General features: G+C 38.7%; 1 protein-coding gene across 1 annotated transcript in view; it reads left to right on the forward strand.

Moving 5' to 3' along the window:
- MED13 (mediator complex subunit 13) overlaps positions 1-27,301 on the forward strand; it is a 1,182,528-nt gene that overhangs the window by 689,893 nt on the left and 465,334 nt on the right. Inside the window, exon 22 of the mRNA XM_053707341.1 lies at positions 10,059-10,250. Within this exon, the coding sequence (XP_053563316.1) occupies positions 10,059-10,250 (192 nt within the window). The remainder of the gene's footprint in view (positions 1-10,058; positions 10,251-27,301) is intronic.

Raw genomic sequence — 27,301 nt, forward strand, 5'->3', positions numbered from 1 at the left:
ATAGAGCTGTTTGGGGGGGATCAGTGAGGTTGGGGGCTAAGGGGGGATAGTACACAACAGCATATGTAAATATGCTTTTAAAAAACACCAAAAAATACAAATATAGCTTTTATTTTAGTACTGGCAGACTTTCTGCCAGTACTTAAGATGGCGGGGACAATTGTGGGGTGGGGGAGGGAAGAGAGCTGTTTGGGAGGGATCAGGGGGTCTGATGTTTCAGGTGAGAGGCTGAGCTCTACACTAAATCTAATATTAACCCTGCAAGCTCCCTACAAGCTACCTAATTAACCCCTTCACTGCTAGCCATAATACACGTGTGATGCGCAGCGGCATTTAGCAGCCTTCAAAATACCAAAAAGCAACGCCAAAGCCATATATGTCTGCTATTTCTGAACAAAGGGGATCCCAGAGAAGCATTTACAACCATTTGTGCCATAACTGCACATGCTGTTTGTAAATGATTTCAGTGAGAAACCTAAAATTTAGAAAAATTTTAAGTTTTTTTTAATTTGATCGCATTTGGCGGTGAAATGGTGGCATGAAATATACCAAAATGGGCCTAGATCAATACTTGGGGTTGTCTACTACACTACACTAAAGCTAAAATTACCCCAAAAAGCTCCCTACATGCTCCCTAATTAACCCCTTCACTGCTGGGCATAATACACGTGTGGTGCGCAGTGGCATTTAGTGGCATTCTAATTACTAAAAAGCAACACCAAAGCCATATAAGTATGCTATTTCTGAACAAAGGGGATCCCAGAGAAGAATTTACAACCATTTGTGCCATAATTGCACAAGCTGTTTGTAAATAATTTCAGTGAGAAACCTAAAGTTTGTGAAAAAATTTGTGAAAAAGTGAACGATTTTTTTTATTTGATCGCATTTGGCGGTGAAATGGTGCCATGAAATATACCAAAATGGGCCTAGATCAATACATTGGGATGTCTACTAAAAAAATATATGTACATGTCAATGGATATTCAGAGATTCCTGAAAGATATCAGTGTTCTAATGTAACTAGCGCTAATTTTGAAAAAAAAAATGGTTTGGAAATAGCAAAGTGCTACTTGTATTTATTTCCCTATAACTTGCAAAAAAAGCAAAGAACATGTAAACATTGGGTATTTCTAAACTCAGGATAACATTTAGAAACTATTTAGCATAGGTATTTTTTGGTGGTTGTAGATATGTAACAGATTTTGGGGGTCAAAGTTAGAAAAAGTGGGGTTTTTTTCAATTTTTCCTCATATTTTATAATTTTTTTTAAAGTAAATTATAAGATATGATGAAAATATTGGTATCTTTAGAAAGTCCATTTAATGGCGAGAAAAACGGTATACAATATGTGTGGGTACAGTAAATGAGTAAGAGGAAAATTACAGCTAAACACAAACACCGCAAAAATGTAAAAATAGCCTTGGTCCCAAACGGACAGAAAATGGAAAAGTGCTGTGGTCATTAAGGGGTTAAGATACCCGGCAAAAATAGTGGTTGAAGATACAGAGGGAAATAATATGGCCTTAAATAATAGCGAAGAAGCTAAATCTTTTTTTTCTGAAAATAACTTAGAAATACCAACTCAAAAAAACAAAAGCAGTAGGCAGTAAGAATTAATTATAGTCCCGTACAGGACTGAACATAGAGAAGAGAGTAAGCTAGACAGATTAAGGTTGATGCATATAAAGCTAGAGAGGACTCTTTTATGTATACCCACAATAGGTTCAACTAACAAAAAGGCTTCAGGCATTGCGTGGAAGCAGAGTACTTATTATAGATGCTGTTTTTTTAAATTGTGTGTTGTTTTTGTGTTTTTTTTTTCTCTCTGGGAGTTCTGTGGGAGAAGGTACCCCGGACCCCAGGTTGTGTTATCTGTGGAGGTTATTTATCATTTTATTTTACTTTTGTTTTTTGTTTTTTTTGTTTTTTTTCTCCTTTATCCTCTCCCCTCTCCCCCACTTTTTATTTTTAATGAATTCCCCCTGGTCCCCCATGCTTTTCCTTTTTAGAGGTTTTATAGCCGCATGGTCTGATCAGTTAAAATAGGGATTTTAAAGGTTTATGGATAGAGTAATAGCCGCATGGTCTGATCAGTTAAAATAGGGATTTTAAAGGTTTATGGATAGAGTGAATTTAGCCTCATGGAATGTTGGAGGGGTTACCTCCCCAATTAAAAGGAAAAACATTCTTAAATTTCTTAAAAAACAAAAAGCAGATATCATGTTCTTACAAGAACTACATCTAAAGAAACCAGAGATAGAAAAACTTAAGGTTAACTGGGTAAAGGAAATTATAGCAACACCATGTAAAAAACGTAGCAGGGGGGGTAGCAATTCTGCTCCACAAAAAGCTAGAATATGAGATAATTAATAGCAACATTGACACAGAAGGGCGATATATTATAATTCAGATAAGAATAAATAAAATCACATGGTCGTTCTGTAATGTGTACGGCCCAAATAAATATGATAAAGAATTCTGGGAGAACCTGGAAAAAAAACTTTTTCCATTACGAGGACAAAACCTAATAATTGTAGGAGATTTTAATATGACACTGAACCCCGTCATCGATAGATATAGGCAGAGAAATATGCAAGTATATAGGCAGGAAGCTAAGTTATTTAGAAAATTCATAAAAATAATAGAGGTACACGAAATATGGAGAATACAACATCCAGACGAGCGTAATTATACATGCGAATCCAGAGCATTTAAAAACTTCTCTCGTTTAGATTTATTTCTGGTCGATAAGTCTGTCCTTAAATATGATGTAGTAGCTACAATCAATGAAATCCTTTTATCAGATCATGCTATTATAGGTATGGAAATAAAACTCAGAAAGTCATCATATAACAATAGATTCTTTTTCCCAAAATACATGAGTAAGAATAGCAAATATTGTAATTGGTTGGCCATGACATGGAAAAACTTTGTAAAAGAGAATGTTACATCTATTGAAAAAAACTGAGATTTTATGGGAATCAGGGAAGGCTGTAATTTGCGGAGAGATCATAGCATATATGTCCAAGATTAAAAAAAAAAATAAGGCTCGTGAGTTACAGCTAGCCAATTATCTGAAGAATACATATAACGCGTACCTGAATAACCCCCAACCGACAACATGGGACAAGTATAACAAGGCAAAAGCCGAAAGAGAAATCTTCCTAAAACAGTGCTGGGCTTCTGCAGACTTGAAAACTAAATCTACATTTCAAGGCCCTTTCGGCATTTCTGCGGGACACCTGGCTAAAATGGGTAAAATAAAAAATAACAGGAACATAATCCCAAGTGTAAGAGAAGGAGACAGATACTGCACCCAGGCATCTGAAATTAGACAGGCATTTTTTAAATACTATCAAAAACTATACACCGGTGAAAAAATTGACGGATCTGCGAAAGTAGAATTTTGGCAAAAAATTAAAATACCTAAGATCTCGAGTGAATCTTTAGATAAAATTAATCAAAGAATAACAGAAGTTGAAATTTACAATGCCATCAAAAACTTGAAAAATAATAAGGCACCAGGGCCGGATGGGCTACCAGCCGAATTCTACAAAAGCATGAAAATTAACATAACTGGCACATTAGAAAAATTATTCAATGAATATTTTATAAGCAATAATAAACAGTCCAACTACTTCACAGACTCGATTATTACACTTATTCACAAGAAAGGTAAGAGTCATGATGAACTTGGGTCATATAGGCCTATCTCTCTACTGAATGTCGATTACAAACTCTTGATGGTTATAATTGCAGAGAGACTTAAAAAAGTGCTTGGAGAAGTTATACATCAGGACCAGGCAGGCTTCATGCCTGGCAGAAATGTAGTAAGAAACATTAGACGTATCCTTGTAACTTTAGACTATTACTACAATAAAAACTACAGACATAATAAAAAGTGTGAAGGTGATTTGGCCCTCTTGGGTTTAGATGCAGAGAAAGCATTTGATGCGATTACCTGGGACCATTTATTTACGGCAATAGATAAATTTGGCTTGCACGGAAATTTTCTTAACTTGGTTAAGCTAATCTATAATAAACCCCGGTCACAACTTTCAGTAAATTCTGAACTATCTCAATATATAACACTTCAAAAGGGGACAAGACAGGGCTGCCCACTGTCACCACTTTTATTTAACATCTCTCTTGAGCCCTTGGCAATTCTCCTGAGACAGGAATTAGTAGGCGCTAGAGTTGGTAAACAATTCGTAAAAATATCATTATACGCCGATGATTTGATCTTGTTTCTATACAATACACCAGAAAGTATACCAAAATGTTTAAATATGATAGAGGCATATAGCAAATTCTCTGGATACAAGGTAAATCGAAATAAATCAGAACTACTCTGGATACAAAAAAATAATCGCAGCTTTTCTAACCATGGATTTCAAGAGGTAGAGCAGTTAAAATATCTAGGTCTGTATATTAGCAAGAACCCACATGATTGGTACAGACTAAATTATGAAAGTGTATTTGTGAGACTGCCGGAGGCTCTAGCAAAATGGAATAGATACAATTTATCACTATCAGCAAAGATAATGGTAATTAAAACAATTGTATTTCCTAAAATTTTATTCTTACTACAGAATCTCCCACTATTTATAATAGACAGACCTTCAAAAATATAATCAATCAATAGCCTATTTTCTATGGAATAAGGCCAAACCTCGTTTGGCAATGAGTAGGATGGTACAACGAAGACAAGAAGGCGGCCTTTCGCTTCCTTGCCTGAAAGATTATAACCTAGCGGCAATGGTTAAATTTGCGGCGGATTGGTTAGTGGAGGGAGATTACGTTACATACTATAAGCTTGAGTCAGAAGTAATATCACCATTTGACCTCAAGGCAGTTTTACACATCGACAGGAAAAAAATGCCAAGTAATGTTATTGGGTTAATAACGATTCAGAATATCATCAGGGCCTGGCAGAAATATTGCCTAACCCTGAATGAGCAATTCCAAATCTCTAAATACAGCCCCATTGTGGGCATGCCTGATTTTAGTCCGGGCGTATATGACCCGATCTTTAAAGTTTGGAGAGAGGTTTAATAAACTGGTTCCAGCTTAGACAAGATGGTTCATCATCCATACAGACATTTGCAGACTTGGCGTATAAATATCAGTTAGTATCTAAAAATTTCTACGCATACCTTCAATGTAGAAGCTTCTATTATCAGCTATACCAAGTAGCTGGTATAGATAGGGGCTGGCAGGAAATAGAATCAGCTCTCAAATTGTACAAAGCTGGAAAAAGGTCCATCTCAGTATGGTATGATCTATTACGTGTAAAAGCGGGGGCGATTCACCTTGAATCCATCAAAAGATACGTAAATAGATTGTTCCCACACATATATATATATATATATATATATATATATATATATATATAGGGAGAGAGAGATAATTAAATTCTTTTTTTTTTTTTTCTTTCCTTCCTTTCATTCTTGTTTAACTTACCGATAATATATGTCTATCTAAAGGATTTAAAAAGGATGATATCTACACTTTCTGAGAGGTTTTTTTTTTTTTTTTTTTTTTTTTTTTTTTTTTGTTTAGTATGTTTAGGGTGTTTTTGTTTAAAATATATTTTAAAAAAAAAAGCCATAGGTATGTACAGATATATTATGGAAGCATGGCAGTAGCATGTTTTGTTTATTATCAATAGATGGTCTTTATACAAATGTATAATATCTAGCCCTGCATGGCGCAAAGTTATGTGATTTGGTGTCTCTGTGCACACTGTTGGATAGAAATAAAGAATTTAAAAAAAAAAAAAAAAAGAAGATATATTAAAGGATCAAGGAATAGGAATGGGTGCAGGAGGATACTCTGATATTATATTGTACCCCTCTGTCAACTGCACCTTTCCTAATGTCCTGCACACACAGCTTCAATCTCACCAAGCCGTTTCTTCCTATCAGTCAATGACTTCTCACTTGCTTTTTAGTTTTGTCACATACTGCAGCCGTATCACATTTCAAAAAGCATTAGATATTACCATACTTCAGTAGTGCTCATTCAGCTTAGTGTAGTGTGTCCACTTTCTTTCTTTAAGAGCTTTCTTTAAAAGCTATTCCACTCGATTCCAAACAGAGCCGTTCCGTTCCGTAACAAACACAGGCAGCATGGAAGTCACGTGAGCCAATCAGCAACTCACCAACACGTGTTTCACCCCCTCGTCATCAGGGAGACAGGGCTTCCTCAGGGCATAGTAAATGAACATCATGTAACAAGCTTTATAGCAAGATTAAGTTACGCCCATAGTTAAAGGTGAAGTTTCAGCACACTTGAAATACTAGACAAAACAAAATTAGTATTAATAGATACAAACTACGTAATTATAACTATTGATATCCTACAGTATATTTACAAAAATAAATAGACATTTCATTATGGAAAGCTTATGACTTCAGAATGGGAAAATTATTACGGAGTATGTTCAAAGAGCTAGAGGAAACTTGCCATATCTAGCTTCTCATTCATACCCCCCAGACCAATGGTAGACAGGTTATAAATCCACCTGCATTCTTTTTGCAGTAGTGTTTTGTCATAGTCACCCCCTCTACCATTGGTAATGCCCTTATCGATACCGGTTACTCTCATACAGTCAGGGACACTGTTGTGACAAACTTCAAAGTGTCTAGCTACACTGCTAGTTTGTACTCTGTTTTTTATGTCATCTCTATGTTCATGGATTCTGTCCTTCAGAATCCTTTTGGTTTTTCCAACGTAGAAGCTGGGGCATGAGCAGGATAATAAATAGACAACACCTTCTGTATTGCAGTTGAAGAAATACTTCAACTTATATATTTTGTCATTATTAACTGAAAAGACCTTGGTCTGCAACATAAACTTACAGGCCACACATCTTTTACAGGGGTAATTACCTACCAATTTTTGTCTGGACAACCAGTTTTTTTGAGATGTGACAAACTTACTCTTTACTAGTTTGTCTTTTAAATTGGGAGCTCTTCTTGCTGTCAAGAGTGGTACCTCTCCCACTTCTCTGGCTACATTTTCATCACCTAAAAGAATGCTCCAATTCTTTTTAAGTATTTTCTTAATACTGCCCCAGTGACAGTTAAATTTAGTAATCAGTCTAATATTGTTGTCTTTTTCTCTTTCTTTAGGGAACAGTAGATCACTTCTCTCTACTTTTTTGCTACATTTTTAGCGTGTGAAACAATCCTCTTAGAGTAACCTCTTGCTCTGAACCTCTTTTCCATCTGGGTAGCATGCTCATCATATTTTGTCAATGAAGAACAATTCCTACGCATTTTTTTTTTTTTTTTTTTTAGCATTCTGGATTTCAGCACAGTTCCAGGGTACATTTAACCAATGCCTGATCTCTTTTGCTGTTCCAATGATACCAAGTAGGGTTTCATAGCAAAAGATTCATGGGCGATGTCTCCAAAAAAACAGTGATCCCACCAGTTGTGGGGATTATCTATGTTGGTAGCAAATACAAGTAGGTTTGCTGTGTGTGTGGTGTACTGCTCTGACAAAGTGGGCAATATAGTATCTGAGAAGTGATCTTGGCTCCTTATTGGAATAGAGTCTAATTGCACAGAAAGAAACATGATGGGTCTTTCTGAATCATGTAAACCAGTTATGGGATCTGGATCTCTTGTTGTAACTTATTTGCATACAGTCACCACAGTCATTAGCGTTTTAGAATATCTCAGTTTAGATGTAGTGTAATGAGGGGTTGTTACAGTTAAATGAGTGTATCCTTAGAATCTCATACACGAACTTCTGCAGATAGGGAGTATAAGCAGCAGGCCAAATGTTGTCTTTTATTGTAGTGCAAAGCTGGTGAATGAAATAGGAACTGCCAACAGCTTTATCCGTTATGGAAGCTCTGTGATCAGAGCCTTCGCTATTCACCCACGGACTCACTTTTGTTGCCCTGCCAGGTAGACAGATATTCTTCCGGTTCAGTACCTCCACTAAAGATTGGGCCAGAGATCCGATGCTCTTCACTAGCCTCCCGACATTATGAAACATCTCTGGGTGGTGTTCGCGCCCTTAGGGAAAAAAATTTCAGTCGCCATAGTGTAGTCTTCAAGTTGCACAATCCCGGACTGGGAACTGACTCCATTAGTGCTGAATTCTTGCCCTCTCATCTCAGGTCACTTATACATCTAAGAACGGTCAAGTTGGGCTCAGAATGTACATTTTAAGCCCCATAAATGAACTTTTCAGCAGAGCCTTCATGAAAGTGCGTCTTCTCCCATTGCTGGCTGACTCCGCCCTCTCCTATCCCTCATCTACTTAGCTATATGTATGGCTGAGGATAATTGAAAGTGGGAGGGATTTAAAGCTCTGTCTTGCCACCTACTAGCGATCAGGAGGGGAATTTTCCACATGTGATAACTCTAGGACTTACCACCATGAAAGAAATTCATTTATCTGGTAAGCATAATCTCCAAGGCAGAACATATAGTGATCTGAGATGTCATCGCAGAAAATGCATCATGTCTTCAGAAAGAACAGGACACATGCAGGAACTTTTAGTGCTTTAACTTTGCTGCACTGCTTCACATCAGGCTGTTGTCTTCAAACAGTTCTGTGCTCTGGCTGTACTGTGTAAGTTTTCCTTAACAGCGCATCCACAGCAAAGTGCAGTTTGAAGTGAACAGTCAAATATGCAGTATAGCTACAAAGCAGGTGCCCATTGATTGTTGACTGGCTCTCAGATTGTTTTCAATCCCAGCCCCTAGCCTTTCCCACTCTGCTGTTTTTTCTGAATATAAGTCATTCTTATGAGCAATGCACCTTTGTTATTATTACATTTCTATGTTAGACCAAGAGAAAATGAAACAAATTTTATTCAAGAGACTTTTTACAATTTATTTTTTTGTATGCAGCTAATTCGCAATTAAATTTTCAACTGCTGAAATATATTATAAAACTTTAAAAATGTAATTATTCTCCAGTTAATCAACACATTGCATTTGAACTGGTGCTTTAATGAAACTGCCTAATTTGAAATTTATTTTTATTTAAAAAATAACCTGCAGAAAAAATGTAACTAAAAAAAAATCTCATTGCAGAAAGTGAAAAAAGTTCAGCCTCTGGGAGCATAATTTCCCCCTCCCCCTTAATCCTATATTTGCATTGCTTTGCTCTAGTTTTCCCTAATAGGTATTAGGTAGGTGTGCCAAGAGCAATAGAAATTAAATGATAGTGCAATAAAAAAGGCTATATTTTGGTTTGTATCCTAGCTAATGCTTAAAGGGACAGTCAACACCACAATTGTTATTGTTTAAAAAGATAGATAACGCCTTTACTACCCATTCCCCAGCTTTGCACAACCAACATGGTTATATTAATATACTTTGTAACATTTAAAGCTCTAAATTGCTTCCTGTTTCTAAGCCACTACAGACAGCCTCTTATCACATGCTTTTTTATTTGCTTTTCTCAACAGGGGACTGCTAGTTTGTGTGTGCCAAATAAATAAATAACATTGTGCTCATCCCCTTGGAGTTATTTATGAGCAATTGGCTAAAATACAAGTTAATAGATAATAAATTGCCATGTGATCAGCGGCTCTCAATAGATGCTAAGATACTAGGTAATCACAGAGGTAAAACGTATATTAATATAACCATGTTCGCTGTGCAAAACTGGGGAATGGGGGTAATAAAGGGATTATCTTTTTAAACAATAACATTTTTGGAGTAGACTGGGTTTATCAGAGGACAGTATTTTGTTAAAGGGACAAACTATGAGGGTACCTTAAGGAGAGGAAACTTTACAGTGGCGTGGTCAAAATCTCTGCCTAGGAATTTTGCACCATTCCAGATTAGTACGTGAGTATGTCCAAATGGATGTTGGCAGGAAGAGGAGGCATATGATTAGGAAAGGGTAGGCAACTCTTTAAAAGCATTTAGAGATTAAAATGTAATCCTAAAAGAAAATGAGAATATACCCACCGCCACCTGTGCATTGTTTTTATAATGTTTAGCCTGCTAACTTATTTATAAATGAATAACTTTGGAAATTGTAGTTTTTATGTGGATTAATGTCTATTATTTTCTCTTCAGATTGTTCCATGCCAGTATCTCTTACAGCCAGTTAGACATGAAGATCGACAAAAATATACTCAACATTTGAAGTCATTGGCATTTTCAGTGTTTACCCAGTGTCGAAGACCTCTCCCAGCATCCACAAACGTAAAGACTTTAACTGGATTTGGACCAGGTTTAGCACTTGAAAATTCCTTAAGGAGCCCAGAAGTAAGTTGTTAAGTGTGACTTCTTGAAATTCACGTCAAAACATTTTTGTCAAGCTCATTTCAATTAAAAAGAAATGGAAATCAAAAATGCTACTTTCTTTCACATCATACTTTTATTTCAATTTAACTCTATTGCCATGTATTCATCTTTCTCTTGGTATCCTCTAGATATAACATAGCCGCAAACACTGCTGCCACAGGCTACTAAAGACACATGCACACTCTTAAAGGGACATGATACCCAAATGTTGAAACACTTGAAAGTGATGCAAGCATAGCTGTAAAAAGCCTACTAGAAAATATCACCTGAACATCTCTATTCCCTCAAATTTTTAGAGGGCTAAATGCAGTACTTGTTTTTACTACTTTAGAGATAAATCAGATGCTACTTATAAATCTTCATTTTTTAGCACTGTTTCCCATTCCTTTTATAAACCTGCTATATTAAAGGGATAGTCTAGAACTTTCATGATTCAGATACAGCATGCAATTTTAAGCAACTTTCTCATTTACTCCTATTATTTTTTTCTTCATTCTCTTTGTATCTTTATTTGAAAAAGCAGGAATGTAAGCATAGGAGCCAACCCATTTTTGGGTTAGCACTAAATATATATTGCTTCTAAATATATATGTTTTTTTGTGCTATGATGTATCAAACTGAACCTGTCTCAGAAGTTACCATAGGAACTGAGCTGCCTGAACATGTTTCTACAAAAGCTGTGTTTGTTGTAAAAAAGCTGAACTGATTTCTTCAGCTCAATCATGTGACTCCTGTTTTTAAATTGTATTACATTCTGACAATATTTTTATGAGTACAAATGCATCCACTGTTTTTCCCTCTCAATCTAATGCAGATGGCCATTCCTGCAGCAATGAAGGATTTTATTGCTGCAGCCATAGAGAAGGCTATTACTGCTATTCCACCTTCAAATAAACGTAAAAGGGCTTTGCAATTTTTACCAAGTCTAGTGAATTTTGTACTGACCGACAACATACTGACATATCTTCTACTGATGGGGTTCTTCTGATTCAAAGGATCCTACATCAGAGACAGAGACTGACAAATCATCTTTCCATCTTAATATGAGGAGAGTCCACGGCTTCATTCATTACTTGTAGGAATTCAGGACCTAGGAGTAGGCAAAGACACCCCAGCCAAAGGCTTAAATACCTCCCCCAGTCATTCTTAGCCTTTCGTCACAGAGAAGTGTCGGAAAATTCGGAGTAGTACTCTTCGGAATGGGACTGGAGTCTTAAGTAGTCTTGTCAGCCTCTCAGTGAGGGCATTGATGAATGTTAGGGTCTGGAGATGCAGGGAGAGTCTTTCTGCGAACCCGTCCAGACTCGTATTAACAGCTCCTTAAGCAATCAATGTTGACGAGTTTCACTGCCTGCTTTATATCACTCAAGTCCATGTCAGGAGCGATGCTACAACACTGTCAAACTTGAGAGGCCGTGTTCCTGTTCCACGGCATAGATTCTGGTAAGATTGTTTAATTTTTTGTACCTGTAATGATAACTCAAGAAGACAGGGTCACAGTGGGACTCCTTTTATCTTTATAGAATCTAGGGTTAATATCTCCGGAAGGTGATTATTGAACGGGGGGATTTCTACATTATTACTTTTATTGTGTTTTTTCTGCGACATGTGCGAGATGTGGCTTTGGCAATGTGTGAACAGTCAGGTTCTTCCTTCATTTTGATTACTGCGCGCAGCCTGTTTAGTTTGGCACACTTTTTCTCGGGCTGCAGGGGCGGTCCTGCATGGCACTCCATGTGACCAGGTGTGGCCTCATTCTCTTCCTTTTCCTGACCGTCGGTTGCAGGAGACAAAAGCAGTTTCTCTGTGAGCCTGTGTCATAGGAGGTGGTGAGTGCCCTGGCCATTGGGGTATTTCCTTTCGCCAGGCCTATTCAGTTGTGCATGCTGAGGCAATAGAACGGCGATCACTCGGATCTATCCCATCAGATCTCTCTGGACATCCGGGAATCCCTCTTTTGGTTACTACGTTCAGAGCAGCTGTCACAGGGGGACATCCTTCCTGAGACCATCCTGGGAGATTGTGACTACGGACGCGAGCCTCTCAGGATGGGGAGCTGTTTGGGGTGCCAGGAAGGCACAGGGCAGGTGGAATCGGGAGAAGTCGCTTCTTTCGATCAACATCCTGGAATTTCGAGCAATCTTCAACGCTCTGATGACTTGGCCCCTCCTGGGTTCGTCCCAGTTCATCAGATTCAAGTCGGACAATTTTACCTCGGTGGCTTACATCAACCATCAGAGGGGAACGAGAAGCTCCCTAGCCATGAGGGAAGTATCTCGGATTCTGGAGTGGACGGAGACTGGGAAGCAGATTTTCTCAGCAGACAATCATTTCATCCAGGGGAATGGTCTCTTCACCCCGAAGTGTTTGCAGATATTTGCATCAGATGGGGGACTCCGGAGATGGATCTCATGGCATCCAGACTCAACTTCAAGCTATCCAGATACGGATCGCGGTCCAGGGATCCCCAGGCAGAACTGATAGATGCCTTAGCAGTGCCTTGGGGATTCAACCTAGTCAACATATTTCCACCGTTACTACTTCTACCTCGAGTAGTGGCCCGCATCAAGAAGGAGCAAGCATCAACTATTTCTTTCATGTAATTAACAAGAGTCCATGAGCTAGTGACGTATGGGATATACATTCCTACCAGGAGGGGCAAAGTTTCCCAAACCTTAAAATGCCTATAAATACACCCCTCACCACACCCACAAATCAGTTTTACAAACTTTGCCTCCAAGGGAGGTGGTGAAGTAAGTTTGTGCTAGATTCTACGTTGATATGCGCTCCGCAGCAAGTTGGAGCCCGGTTTTCCTCTCAGCGTGCAGTGAATGTCAGAGGGATGTGAGGAGAGTATTGCCTATTGAATGCAGTGATCTCCTTCTACGGGGTCTATTTCATAAGGTTCTCTGTTATCGGTCGTAGAGATTCATCTCTTACCTCCCTTTTCAGATCGACGATATACTCTTATATTTACCATTTCCTCTACTGATTCTCGTTTCAGTACTGGTTTGGCTTTCTACAAACATGTAGATGAGTGTCCTGGGGTAAGTAAGTCTTATTTTCTGTGACACTCTAAGCTATGGTTGGGCACTTTATTTATAAAGTTCTAAATATATGTATTCAAACATTTATTTGCCTTGACTCAGAATGTTCAACTTTCCTTATTTCCAGACAGTCAGTTTCATATTTGGGATTATGCTTTAATTATCATATTTTTCTTACCTCAAAAATTTGACTTTTTTTCCCTGTGGGCTGTTAGGCTCGCGGGGGCTGAAAATGCTTCATTTTATTGCGTCATTCTTGGCGCGGACTTTTTTGGCGCAAAAATTCATTTCCGTTTCCGGCGTCATACGTGTCGCCGGAAGTTGCGTCATTTTTTTGACGTTATTTTGCGCCAAAAATGTCGGCGTTCCGGATGTGGCGTCATTTTTGGCGCCAAAAGCATTTAGGCGCCAAATAATGTGGGCGTCTTTTTTGGCGCCAAAAAATATGGGCGTCGCTTTTGTCTCCACATTATTTCAGTCTCATTTTTCATTTGCTTCTGGTTGCTAGAAGCTTGATGTTTGGCATTTTTTTCCCATTCCTGAAACTGTCTTATAAGGAATTTGATCTATTTTGCTTTATATGTTGTTTTTTCTCTTACATATTGCAAGATGTCTCACGTTGCATCTGAGCCAGAAGATACTACAGGAAAACCTCTGCCTGCTGGATCTACCAAAGCTAAGTGTATCTGCTGTAAACTTTTGGTAGCTATTCCTCCAGCTGTTGTTTGTATTAAATGTCATGACAAACTTGTTAATGCAGATAATATTTCCTTTAGTGATGTACCATTGCCTGTTGCAGTTCCCTCAACATCTAAGGTGCAGAATGTTCCTGATAACATAAGAGATTTTGTTTCTGAATCCATAAAGAAGGCTTTGTCTGTTATTTCTCCTTCTAGTAAACGTAAAAAGTCTTTTAAATCTTCTCTCTCTACAGATGAATTTTTAAATGAACACCATCATTCTGATTCTTTGGACTCTTCTGGTTCAGAGGATTCTGTCTCAGAGATTGATGCTGATAAATCTTCATATTTATTTAAGATGGAATTTATTCGCTCTTTACTTAAAGAAGTACTAATTGCTTTAGAAATAGAGGATTCTAGTCCTCTTGATACTAATTCTATACGTTTGGATAAGGTTTTTAAAGCTCCTGCGGTTATTCCAGAAGTCTTTCCTGTTCCTAATGCTATTTCGGCAGTAATTGCTAAGGAATGGGATAGATTGGGTAATTCATTTACTCCTTCTAAACGTTTTAAGCAATTATATCCTGTTCCGCCTGACAGATTAGAATTTTGGGACAAAATCCCTAAAGTTGATGGGGCTATTTCTACCCTTGCTAAACGTACTACCATTCCTACATCAGATGGTACCTCGTTTAAGGATCCTTTAGATAGAAAAATTGAATCTTTTCTAAGAAAAGCTTATCTATGTTCAGGTAATCTTCTTAGACCTGCTATATCATTGGCTGATGTTGCTGCAGCTTCAACTTTTTGGTTGGAAACTCTAGCGCAACAAGTAACAAATCGTGATTCTCATGATATTATTATTCTTCTCCAGCATGCTAATAATTTCATCTGTGATGCCATTTTTGATATTATTAGAGTTGATGTTAGATTTATGTCTCTGGCTATCTTAGCCAGAAGAGCTTTATGGCTTAAGACTTGGAATGCTGATATGGCTTCTAAATCAACTCTACTTTCCATTTCTTTCCAGGGAAACAAATTATTTGGTTCTCAGTTGGATTCTATTATTTCAACTGTTACTGGTGGGAAAGGAACTTTTTTACCACAGGATAAAAAGTCTAAAGGTAAAAACAGGGCTAACAATCGTTTTCGTTCCTTTCGTTTCAACAAAGAACAAAAGCCTGATCCTTCGTCCTCAGGAGCAGTTTCAGTTTGGAAACCATCTCCAGTCTGGAATAAATCCAAGCCTGCTAGAAAGGCAAAGCCTGCTTCTAAGTTCACATGAAGGTACGGCCCTCATTCCAGTTCAGCTGGTAGGGGGCAGGTTACGTTTTTTCAAAGAAATTTGGATCAGTTCTGTTCACAATCTTTGGATTCAGAACATTGTTTCAGAAGGGTACAGAATTGGTTTCAAGATGAGACCTCCTGCAAAGAGATTTTTTCTTTCCCATGTCCCAGTAAATCCAGTGAAAGCTCAAGCTTTTCTGAATTGTGTTTCAGATCTAGAGTTGGCTGGAGTAATTATGCCAGTTCCAGTTCCGGAACAGGGGATGGGGTTTTATTCAAATCTCTTCATTGTACCAAAGAAGGAGAATTCCTTCAGACCAGTTCTGGATCTAAAATTATTGAATCGTTATGTAAGGATACCAACGTTCAAGATGGTAACTGTAAGGACTATATTGCCTTTTGTTCAGCAAGGGAATTATATGTCCACAATAGATTTACAGGATGCATATCTGCATATTCCGATTCATCCAGATCATTATCAGTTCCTGAGATTCTCTTTTCTAGACAAGCATTACCAATTTGTGGCTCTACCGTTTGGCCTTGCTACAGCTCCAAGAATTTTCACAAAGATTCTCGGTGCCCTTCTGTCTGTAATCAGAGAACAGGGTATTGTGGTATTTCCTTATTTGGACGATATCTTGGTACTTGCTCCGTCTTTACATTTAGCAGAGTCTCATACGAATCGACTTGTGTTGTTTCTTCAAGATCATGGTTGGAGGATCAATTTACCAAAAAGTTCTTTGATTCCTCAAACAAGGGTAACCTTTCTGGGTTTCCAGATAGATTCAGTGTCCATGACTCTGTCTTTAACAGACAAGAGACGTCTAAAATTGATTACAGCTTGTCGAAACCTTCAGTCACAATCATTCCCTTCGGTAGCCTTTTGCATGGAAATTCTAGGTCTTATGACTGCTGCATCGGACGCGATCCCCTTTGCTCGTTTTCACATGCGACCTCTTCAGCTCTGTATGCTGAACCAATGGTGCAGGGATTACACGAAGATATCTCAATTATTATCTTTAAAACCGATTGTTCGACACTCTCTAACGTGGTGGACAAATCACCATCGTTTAATTCAGGGGGCTTCTTTTGTTCTTCCGACCTGGACTGTAATTTCAACAGATGCAAGTCTCACAGGTTGGGGAGCTGTGTGGGGATCTCTGACGGCACAAGGAGTTTGGGAATCTCAGGAGGTGAGGTTACCGATCAATATCTTGGAACTCCGTGCAGTTTTCAGAGCTCTTCAGTTTTGGCCTCTTCTGAAGAGAGAATCGTTCATTTGTTTTCAGACAGACAATGTCACAACTGTGGCATACATCAATCATCAAGGAGGGACTCACAGTCCTCTGGCTATGAAAGAAGTATCTCGAATTTTGGTTTGGGCGGAATCCAGCTCCTGTCTAATCTCTGCGGTTCATATCCCAGGTGTAGACAATTGGGAAGCGGATTATCTCAGTCGCCAAACGTTGCATCCGGGCGAATGGTTTCTTCACCCAGAGGTATTTCTTCAGATTGTTCAAATGTGGGGGCTCCCAGAGATAGATCTGATGGCCTCTCATCTAAACAAGAAACTTCCCAGGTATCTGTCCAGATCCCGGGATCCTCAGGCGGAGGCAGTGGATGCATTATCACTTCCTTGGAAGTATCATCCTGCCTATATCTTTCCGCCTCTAGTTCTTCTTCCAAGAGTAATCTCCAAGATTCTGAGGGAATGCTCGTTTGTTCTGCTAATAGCTCCGGCATGGCCTCACAGGTTTTGGTATGCGGATCTTGTCCGGATGGCATCTTGCCAACCATGGACTCTTCCGTTAAGACCAGACCTTCTGTCTCAAGGTCCTTTTTTTCCATCCGGATCTGAAATCCTTAAATTTAAAGGTATGGAGATTGAACGCTTGATTCTTGGTCATAGAGGTTTCTCTGACTCCGTGATTAATACTATGTTACAGGCTCGTAAATCTGTATCTCGAGAGATATATTATAGAGTCTGGAAGACTTATATTTCTTGGTGTCTTTCTCATCATTTTTCTTGGCATTCTTTTAGAATACCGAGAATTTTACAGTTTCTTCAGGATGGTTTAGATAAGGGTTTGTCCGCGAGTTCTTTGAAAGGACAAATCTCCGCTCTTTCTGTTCTTTTTCACAGAAAGATTGCTATTCTTCCTGATATTCATTGTTTTGTACAAGCTTTGGTTCGTATAAAACCTGTCATTAAGTCAATTTCTCCTCCATGGAGTTTGAATTTGGTTTTGGGAGCTCTTCAAGCTCCTCCGTTTGAACCTATGCATTCATTGGACATTAAATTACTTTCTTGGAAAGTTTTGTTCCTTTTGGCTATCTCTTCTGCTAGAAGAGTTTCTGAATTATCTGCTCTTTCGTGTGAGTCTCCTTTTCTGATTTTTCATCAGGATAAGGCGGTGTTGCGAACTTCTTTTGAATTTTTACCTAAAGTTGTGAATTCCAACAACATTAGTAGAGAAATTGTGGTTCCTTCATTATGTCCTAATCCTAAGAATTCTAAGGAGAAATCATTGCATTCTTTGGATGTTGTTAGAGCTTTGAAATATTATGTTGAAGCTACGAAATCTTTCCGTAAGACTTCTAGTCTATTTGTTATCTTTTCCGGTTCTAGGAAAGGCCAGAAAGCTTCTGCCATTTCTTTGGCATCTTGGTTGAAATCTTTAATTCATCTTGCCTATGTTGAGTCGGGTAAAATTCCGCCTCAAAGAATTACAGCTCATTCTACTAGGTCAGTTTCTACTTCCTGGGCGTTTAGGAATGAAGCTTCGGTTGACCAGATCTGCAAAGCAGCAACTTGGTCCTCTTTGCATACTTTTACTAAATTCTACCATTTTGATGTATTTTCTTCTTCTGAAGCAGTTTTTGGTAGAAAAGTTCTTCAGGCAGCGGTTTCAGTTTGAATCTTCTGCTTATGTTTTTTGTTAAACTTTATTTTGGGTGTGGATTATTTTCAGCAGGAATTGGCTGTCTTTATTTTATCCCTCCCTCTCTAGTGACTCTTGTGTGGAAAGATCCACATCTTGGGTAGTCATTATCCCATACGTCACTAGCTCATGGACTCTTGTTAATTACATGAAAGAAAACATAATTTATGTAAGAACTTACCTGATAAATTCATTTCTTTCATATTAACAAGAGTCCATGAGGCCCACCCTTTTTTGTGGTGGTTATGATTTTTTTGTATAAAGCACAATTATTCCAATTCCTTATTTTATATGCTTCGCACTTTTTTTCTTATCACCCCACTTCTTGGCTATTCGTTAAACTGATTTGTGGGTGTGGTGAGGGGTGTATTTATAGGCATTTTAAGGTTTGGGAAACTTTGCCCCTCCTGGTAGGAATGTATATCCCATACGTCACTAGCTCATGGACTCTTGTTAATATGAAAGAAATGAATTTATCAGGTAAGTTCTTACATAAATTATGTTTTTCATTGCTCCGTCGTGGCCGCGAAGGATGTGGTTTGCGGATCTGGTAGGAATGTCATTGTCTCCTCCATGGAGGTTTCCCTGTCGCAGGGATCTGCATGTACAGGGCCCCTTTGTGCATCAAAATCTATGTTCTCTTAAGGCTGACTGCGTGGAGATTTAACGCTTAGTCTTAGCCAGTAGAGGGTTTTCTGAGATTGTGATTGATACACTCATTCAAGCCAGGAAGCTGGTCACCCTCTATCATAAGGTGTGGAGGAACTACTTACTCTGGTGTGAGTCTCGTGGATATTCATGGCATAAGGTAAGGGTATTCAGAATAATTTCCTTCTTCCAGGACGGCTTGGAAAAGGGACTTGTCACAATGTTCCTTAAAGGGACAGATTTCGGCTCTATCTTTGTTGTTCCACAAGAAGCTCGCTGAGCTTCCTGATATACAGTCCTTTGTTCAGGCTGTATCCCCGATGAGGCCTGTATTAAGACATTCTGCTCCTCCTTGGAGTTTAAATCTGGTTCTTAGGGTTTTGCAGAGGGCTCCGTTTGAGCTTATACATTTTCTTAATATTAAGATTCTGTCTTGGAAGGTTCTTTTCTTTCATGTAATTGGCAAGAGTCCATGAGCTAGTGACGTATGGGATATACAATCCTACCAGGAGGGGCAAAGTTTCCCAATCCTCAAAATGCCTATAAATACACCCCCCACCACACCCACAATTCAGTTTTACAAACTTTGCCTCCTATGGAGGTGGTGAAGTAAGTTTGTGCTAGATTTCTACATTGATATGCGCTTCTCAGCTTTTTTGAAGCCCGGTTCCTCTCAGAGTGCAGTGAATGACAGAGGGATGTGAAGGGAGTATTACCTATTAAATACAATGGTCATCCTAACGGGGATCTATTTCATAGGTTCTCTGTTATCGGTCGTAGAGATTCATCTCCTACCTCCCTTTTCAGATCGACGATATACTCTTATATACCATTACCTCTGCTGATTCTCGTTTCAGTACTGGTTTGGCTATCTACTTTATGTAGATGAGTGTCTTTTGGTAAGTATGTTTCCTTTATTTAAGACAATCTCAGCTATGGTTTGGCACTTTATATTTAAAGTTCTAAATATATGTTTGTACTTATATTTGCCATGATTCAGGTTTATCAGTATATTTCCTTTTTGCAGACCCCGTTTCATATTTGGGAAGTGCATATCAAAAAAAAAAAAAAAAAAAAAAAAAAATTCTTACCTGAAATTTTCAAATTGACTCTCTTTTCTAAATTGCGGGCTGTTAGGCTTGCGGGAGCGCAAAATGCTATAATTTATTGCGTCATTCTTGGCGCAAGACTTTTTGGCGCGAGAATTAAGTTTCTTGACGTAATTTCGTCATTTCCGGCGTCTTAGTTGGCGCCAACTTTTTTCACGTAGTTGCGTCATCTATGACGCTCGTGTTTGTTACAGACGTTCTTTGCGCCAAAAAATATTTTGTCAGTTGGGCGTCATACTTGGCGCCAAACTTTTTGACATTATTTAAGTCTTCATTTATTTTTGCTTCTGGTTTCCAGAGGCTTATTTTGTTGCATTTCTTTCCCATTCCTGAAACTGTCATATAAGGAAATTGATCATTTTGCTTTATATGTTATTTTTTCTCTTACATATTGCAAGATGTCTCAAACTCAGAATCTACTACTGGAATCCTGCTGCCTGATGTCGGTTCTACCAAAAGCTAAGTGCATTTGTTGTAAACTTGTGGTAACTGTTCCTCCGGCTGTAGTTTGTGATAGTTGTCATGACAAACTTTTACATGCAGACAATATTTCCATTAGTAGTAGTCCATTACCTGTTGCTGGTCTTTCAACATCTAATGCTCAGGATATTCCTGTTAATGTGAGAGAATTTGTTTCTAATTCCATTCAGAAGGCTTTGTCTGTCAATACCGCCTTCTAATAAACTTAAAACGTCTTTTAAAACTTCTCATAAAATTGATGAATTTTTAAATGACCGACAACATTCTGATTTATCTATCTCTGATGAGGATCTATCTGGTTCAGAAGATTCTACCTCAGATATTGACACTGACAAATCTTCATATTTGTTTAAAATGGAGTATATTTGTTTCTTATTAAAGGAGGTGTTGATTGCATTAGATATGGAGGAGACTAGTCCTCTTGATATTAAAACTAATAAACGTTTAAATTCGGTTTTTAAACCTCATGTAGTTATTCCTGAGGTTTTTCCAGTTCCTGATGCTATTTCAGATGTGATTTCTAGGGAATGGAATAGACTGGGTGGTACTTTTACTCCTTCTTCAAGGTTTAAGAAACTGTATCCTTTGCCGACTGATAGATTGGAGTTTTGGGAAAAGATCCCCAAAGTTGATGGGGCCATCTCTACTCTTGCTAAGCGTACTACTATTCCTACGGCAGGTAGTACTTCTTTTAAAGATCCTTTAGATAGGAAACTTGAATCTTATCTAAGGAAGGCGTATTTATGTTCAGGTCATCTTCTTAGGCCTGCTATTTCTTTGGCTGATGTTGCAGCTGCTTCAACTTTTTGGTTGGAAACCTTAGCGCAACAAGTACCAGATCATAATGTGTATAGCATTGTTAAGTTAATTCAACATGCTAATAATTTCATTTGTGATGCCATTTTTGATGTCATTACAATTGATGTTAGATATATGTCTTTAGCTAGAAGAGCTCTATGGCTTAAATCTTGGAATGCTGATATGACTTCTAAATCAACGTTGCTATCTCTCTCTTTCCAAGGTAATAAATTATTTGGTTCTCAGTTGGATTCAATTATTTCAACTGTTACTGGGGGGAAGGGAGCTTTTTTGCCTCAGGATAAAAAAATCTAAGGGTAAATTTAAGGCTGCTAACCGTTTTCGTTCCTTTCCACAAAATAAGGAACAGAAACCTGATCCTTCCCCTAAGGGAACGGTTTCCAATTGGAAGCCTTCTTCAGTCTGGAAGAAATCCAAGCCATTTAAAAGATCAAAATCAGCCCCCAAGTCCGCGTGAAGGTGCGGCCCTCATTCCAGCCCAGCTGGTAGGGGGCAGACTAAGATTTTTCAAGGATATTTGGATCAATACAGTCCAAAATCATTGGATTCAGAGCATTGTCTCTCAGGGGTACAGAATAGATTTCAAAGTAAGACCGCCTGTTAGAAGTTTCTTTCTCTCACGCATTCCAGTGAACCCAGAGAAAGCTCAGGCTTTCCTGAAGTGTGTTTCAGACCTGGAGTTGTCTGGGGTAATTGTGCCAGTTCCTTTTCAGGAACGGGGGCTGGGGTTTTATTCAAATCTGTTCATTGTCGCAACGAAGGAGAATTCTTTCAGACCAGTTGTGGATCTAAAAATTTTGAATTGTTTACGTAAGAATACCAACATTCAAGATGGTGACTATAAGGACTATTCTGCCTTTTGTTCAGCAAGGGCATTATATGTCCACAATAGACTTACAGGATGCATATCTTCATATTCCGATTCATCCAGATCACTTTCAGTTCCTGAGATTCTATTTTCTAGACAAGCATTACCAATTTGTTGCTCTTCCTTTTGGCCTAGCAACAGCTCCAAGGATCTTTTCAAAGGTTCTCGGTGCCCTACTCTCTGTAATCAGAGAGCGGGGTATTGCAGTGTTTCCTTATTTGGACGATATCTTGGTAATTGCTCAGTCTTTACGTTCTGCAGAATCTCACATGAATCAACTAGTGTTGTTTCTTCAAAAACATGGTTGGAGGAACAATTTACCAAAAAGTTCTTTGATTCCTCAGACAAGGGTAACCTTTTTAGGATTCCAAATAGATTCAGTATCCATGACTTTGTCTCTAACAGACAAGAGACGTCTGAAATTGGTTGCAGCTTGTCGGAAACCTTCAGTCTCAGTCATTCCCTTCAGTAGCTATGTGCATGGAGGTTTTAGGTCTCATGACTGCAGCATCGGACGCGATCCCCTTTGCTCGTTTTCACATGAGACCTCTTCAGCTTTGTATGCTGAACCAATGGTGCAGGGATTATACAAATATATCACAATTAATATTCTTAAATCCCAATGTTCGACTATCTCTGACTTGGTGGTTAGATCACCATCGTTTAGTTCAAGGGGTCTCTTTTGTTCGTCCAACCTGGACTGTGATCACAACAGATGCGAGTCTTTCAGGTTGGGGAGCTGTCTGGTGATCTCGGACAGCGCAGGGGGTTTGGAAATCTCAAGAGGCGAGATTACCAATCAATATTTTGGAACTCCGTGCGATTCTCAGAGCTCTTCAGTTTCGGCCTCTACTGAAGAGAGAACCTTTTGTTTTCAGACAGACAATGTCACAACCGTGGCGTATGTCAATCATCAGGGTAGGACTCACAGTCCTCAAGCTATGAAAGAAGTATCTCGGATACTTGCTTGGGCGGAATCCAGCTCCTGTCTAATTTCTGCGGGTTCATATCCCTGGTATAGACAATTGGGAAGCGGATTATCTCAGTCGTCAGACTTTACATCCAGGAGAGTGGTCTCTTCACCCAGATGTGTTTTTTCAGATTGTTCAGATGTGGGGGCTTCCAGAAATAGATCTGATGGCTTCTCATCTAAACAGGAAACTTCCCAGGTATCTGTCCAGGTCAGGTTGACACTTCCTTGGAATTATCAACCTGCTTATATTTTTCCGCCTCTAGTTCTTCTTCCAAGAGTGATTTCCAAAATCATAATGGAACGTTTGTACTGCTGGTGGCTCCAGCATGGCCACACAGGTTTTGGTATGCAGATCTTATTCGGGTGTCCAGTTGCCAACCTTGGTCACTTCCGTTAATGCCAGACCTTCTATCTCAGGGCCCCGTTTTTCCATCAGGATCTCAAATTATTAAATTTGAAGGTATGGAGATTGAACGCTTAGTGCCTAGTCATAGAGGTTTCTCTGACTCAGTGATTAATACTATGTTGCAGGCTCGTAAATCTGTGTCTAGAAAGATTTATTATCGAGTTTGGTAGACTTCCTAGAATTTTACAGTTTCTTCAGGATGGTTTAGATAAGGGTTTGTCTGCAAGTTCCTTGAAAGGACAAATCTTTGCTCTTTCTGTTCTGTTCCACAGAAGAATTGCTAATCTTCCTGATATTCATTGTTTTCTTCAGGCTTTGGTTCGTATCAGGCCTGTCATTAAATCAATCTCTCCTCTTTGGAGTCTTAATTTGGTTTTGAAGGCTTTACAGGTTCCTCCGTTTGAGCCTATGCATTCTCTGGACATTAAATAACTTTCTTGGAAAGTATTGTTCCTATTGGCCATCTCTTCTACTAGAAGAGTTTCTGAATTTTCTGCTCTTTCTTGTGAGTCTCCTTTTCTGATTGTTCATCAGGATAAGGCGGTTTTGCGGACTTCGTTTACATTTTTACCTAAAGTTGTGAACTCCAACAACATTAGTAAAGAAATTGTTGTCCCTTCTGTGTGTCCTAATCCTAAGAATTCTCTGGAGAGATCTTTACATTCTTTGGATGTGGTAAGAGCTTTGAAATATTATGTTGAAGCTACTCAAGATTTCAGGAATACTTCTAGTCTATTTATCTTCTCTGGTTCTAGGAAAGGTCAGAAGGCTTCTGCCATTTCTTTGGCATCTTGGTTAAAGCTTTTGATTCATCATGCTTATTTGGAGTCGGGTAAATCCCCGCCTCAGAGGATTACGGCTCATTCTACTAGGTCAGTTTCCACTTCCTGGACTTTTAAGAATGAAGCTTCTGTTGATCAGATTTGCAAAGGAGCAACTTGGTCTTCTTTGCATACTTTTACTAAATTCTACCATTTTGATGTTTTCTCTTCTTCAGAAGCAGTTTTTGGTAGAAAAGTACTTCAGGCGGCTGTTTCAGTTTGATTCTTCTGCTTATAATTTCAGTTTTTTTCATTATAAAGATTAAAACTTTTGATTTGGGTTGTGGATTAATTTTTCAGCGGAATTGGCTGTCTTTATTTTTATCCCTCCCTCTCTAGTGACTCTTGCGTGGAGTTCCACATCTTGGGTATTTGCTATCCCATACGTCACTAGCTCATGGACTCTTTCCAATTACATGAAGGAAAACATAATTTATGTAAGAATTTACCTGATAAATTAATTTCTTTCATATTGGCAAATGTCCATGAGACCCACCCTTTTTATGGTAGTTATGATTTTTTTGTATAAAGCACAATTATTCCAATTCCTTGTTGATGCTTTTGCTCCTTTCTTATCACTCCACTTCTTGGCTATTTGTTAAACTGAATTGTGGGTGTGGTGGGGGGTGTATTTATAGGCATTTTGAGGTTTGGGAAACTTTGCCCCTCCTGGTAGGATTGTATATCCCATACGTCACTAGCTCATGGACTCTTGCCCATATGAAAGAAATGAATTTATCCGGTAAATTCTTACATAAATTTTGTTTTTTTCTGGCTATTGCTTAGGCACGCAGTGTCTCTGAGTTTGCGGCCTTGCAATGTGAGCCTCCTTACCTGGTTTTTCATACCGGTAAGGTTGTCCTTCGCACTGGGTTGGGATTTTTCCCTAAGGTTGTGTCTGATCGCAAAATTAATCAGGAGATTGTAGTTCCTTCCTTGTATCCTAACCCTTCTTCAAAGGAACGGTTACTTCATAGCTTGGATGTGGTCTGAGCTTTGAAATTTTATCTTCAGGCTACGAAGGATTTCAGACAGACTTTAGCATTGTTTGTTGTCTATTCGGGGAAGCGCAAAGGGCAGAAGGCTTCTTCCACTTCCCTATCTTTTTGGCTGAGGAGCATGATTCGCTTGGTTTATAAGACAGCGGGACATAAGCCTCCTCAGAGGATTACGGCTCACTCAACTAAAGCTGTGGCTTTTTCTTGGGCCTTCAAGAATGAGGCCTCTATGGAGCAGATTTGTAAGGCAGCTACCTGGTCCTTACATACTTTTTTCAAAGCTTTACAAATTTGATGTTTTTTTCTTCGGCTGAAGCACCTTTTTGGAGAAAAGTTTTGCAGGCTGTGGTGCTCTTTAGACTAGGGTCTGCCTCTTTTTTTTTTACCCTCCCGTTTTTATTCAGTGTCCCCTAGAGCTTGGGTATTTGTTTCCCACAAGTAATGAATGAAGCTGTGGACTCACCTCGTATTAAGATGGAAAACATAAATTATGCTTACCTGATAATTTTATTTCCATCTGTACGAGGAGAGTCCACGGCACCTGCCCAGTTCTCCGTTGGGCGGACCTAAATTTCTTTTGTTTTTCTTCTTGCACCATTTATACCCTGATATTTTTCCTACTGTTCCTTGTTCCCTCGGCATAATGACTAGGGGAGTGGGGGAGGTATTTAAGCCTTTGGCTGGGGTGTCTTTGTCTCCTCCTGGTGGCCAGGTTCTGAATTCCCACAAGTAATGAATGAAGCCGTGGACTCTCCTCGTACAGATGGAAATAAAATTATCAGGTAAGCATAATTTTTTTTTTTTTTTTTAAATGTAACATATACGCTCTTTTTCCTGTTCCAGGCACAATCTCTAATGTGATTGCTAAAGAATGACCTAAACCTGTTTTCCTCTTTTAACCCTTCTAGGTTTAAAAAATGGTATCCTTTACCTATTGCTAATTTGGAACTTTGGGAAACCATCACTAAGGTTGATGGGGCTATTTTGTGCCAAACGAACTACCATTCCTATGGAAGACGGCACTTCTTGCAAAGACCCTTTAGATAGGAAGCTTGAATTTTATCTTAGAACAACATACTTAAATACTGGCTATATTCTTAGACCAGTCTATTGCTGATGTTGCTGCTGCCTCTAATTTGGTTAGTCCAACGCAGCAGTTGTCTTCAGATCCTGAATTATCTAACATTATCCTTTTACTTCAACATGCAAATCATTTTATTTTTTTTGTGGTGCAATTGTTTTATGTCATGAAAATCAACATCAAATCTAGGTCTTTAGCTTTTCTTACTAGAAGAACTTTATGGCTTAAATGTTGGAATGCTGACATGGTGTCTAAAACAAGATTACTATCTCTCACTTTTCAAGGTAAAAACCTTTTTGGTTTACAATTAGGTTCTATTATTTCAGCTATTACTGGGGGTAAGGGAGTGTTTCTTCCCCAAGATAAGAAATCTAACGGAAAATGTAAAGCTAACAGTCGTTTTTCGCTCCTTTCGTCAGAATAGAGAACACAAAGCGTCTCACTCCCTTAAAGCCCATCTCCAAATTGGAATAAATTCAAACAATATAAGAAACAAAATCCAGCTCCTAAGCCAGGATGAAGGTGCAGCCCCCAATCCAGTTAATCTGGTAGGGGCAGACTAAAACACTTTCAAGAATCACTGGCAGACTCTGTCCAAAATCTGTGGATTCAGAATATTATTTCTCATGGATATCGAATGATCTAGAACTAATCTGGTAATTGTCCCAGTTCCTCTACAGGAACAGGGGCTTGGTTTTATTCATATCTTTTCATTGTCCCAAAGAAGGATAATTTTTTTCAGATCAATTTTGGATCTGAAAACTTTCAAGATGGTAACTATAAGGACTATTCTGCCCTTTGTTCAGCAAGGTCACTATATGTCCACAATAGACTTACAGGATGCTTACCTTCA

The sequence above is a fragment of the Bombina bombina genome, chromosome 3, assembly GCF_027579735.1.
Source record: "Bombina bombina isolate aBomBom1 chromosome 3, aBomBom1.pri, whole genome shotgun sequence".
NCBI lineage: Eukaryota > Metazoa > Chordata > Amphibia > Anura > Bombinatoridae > Bombina > Bombina bombina.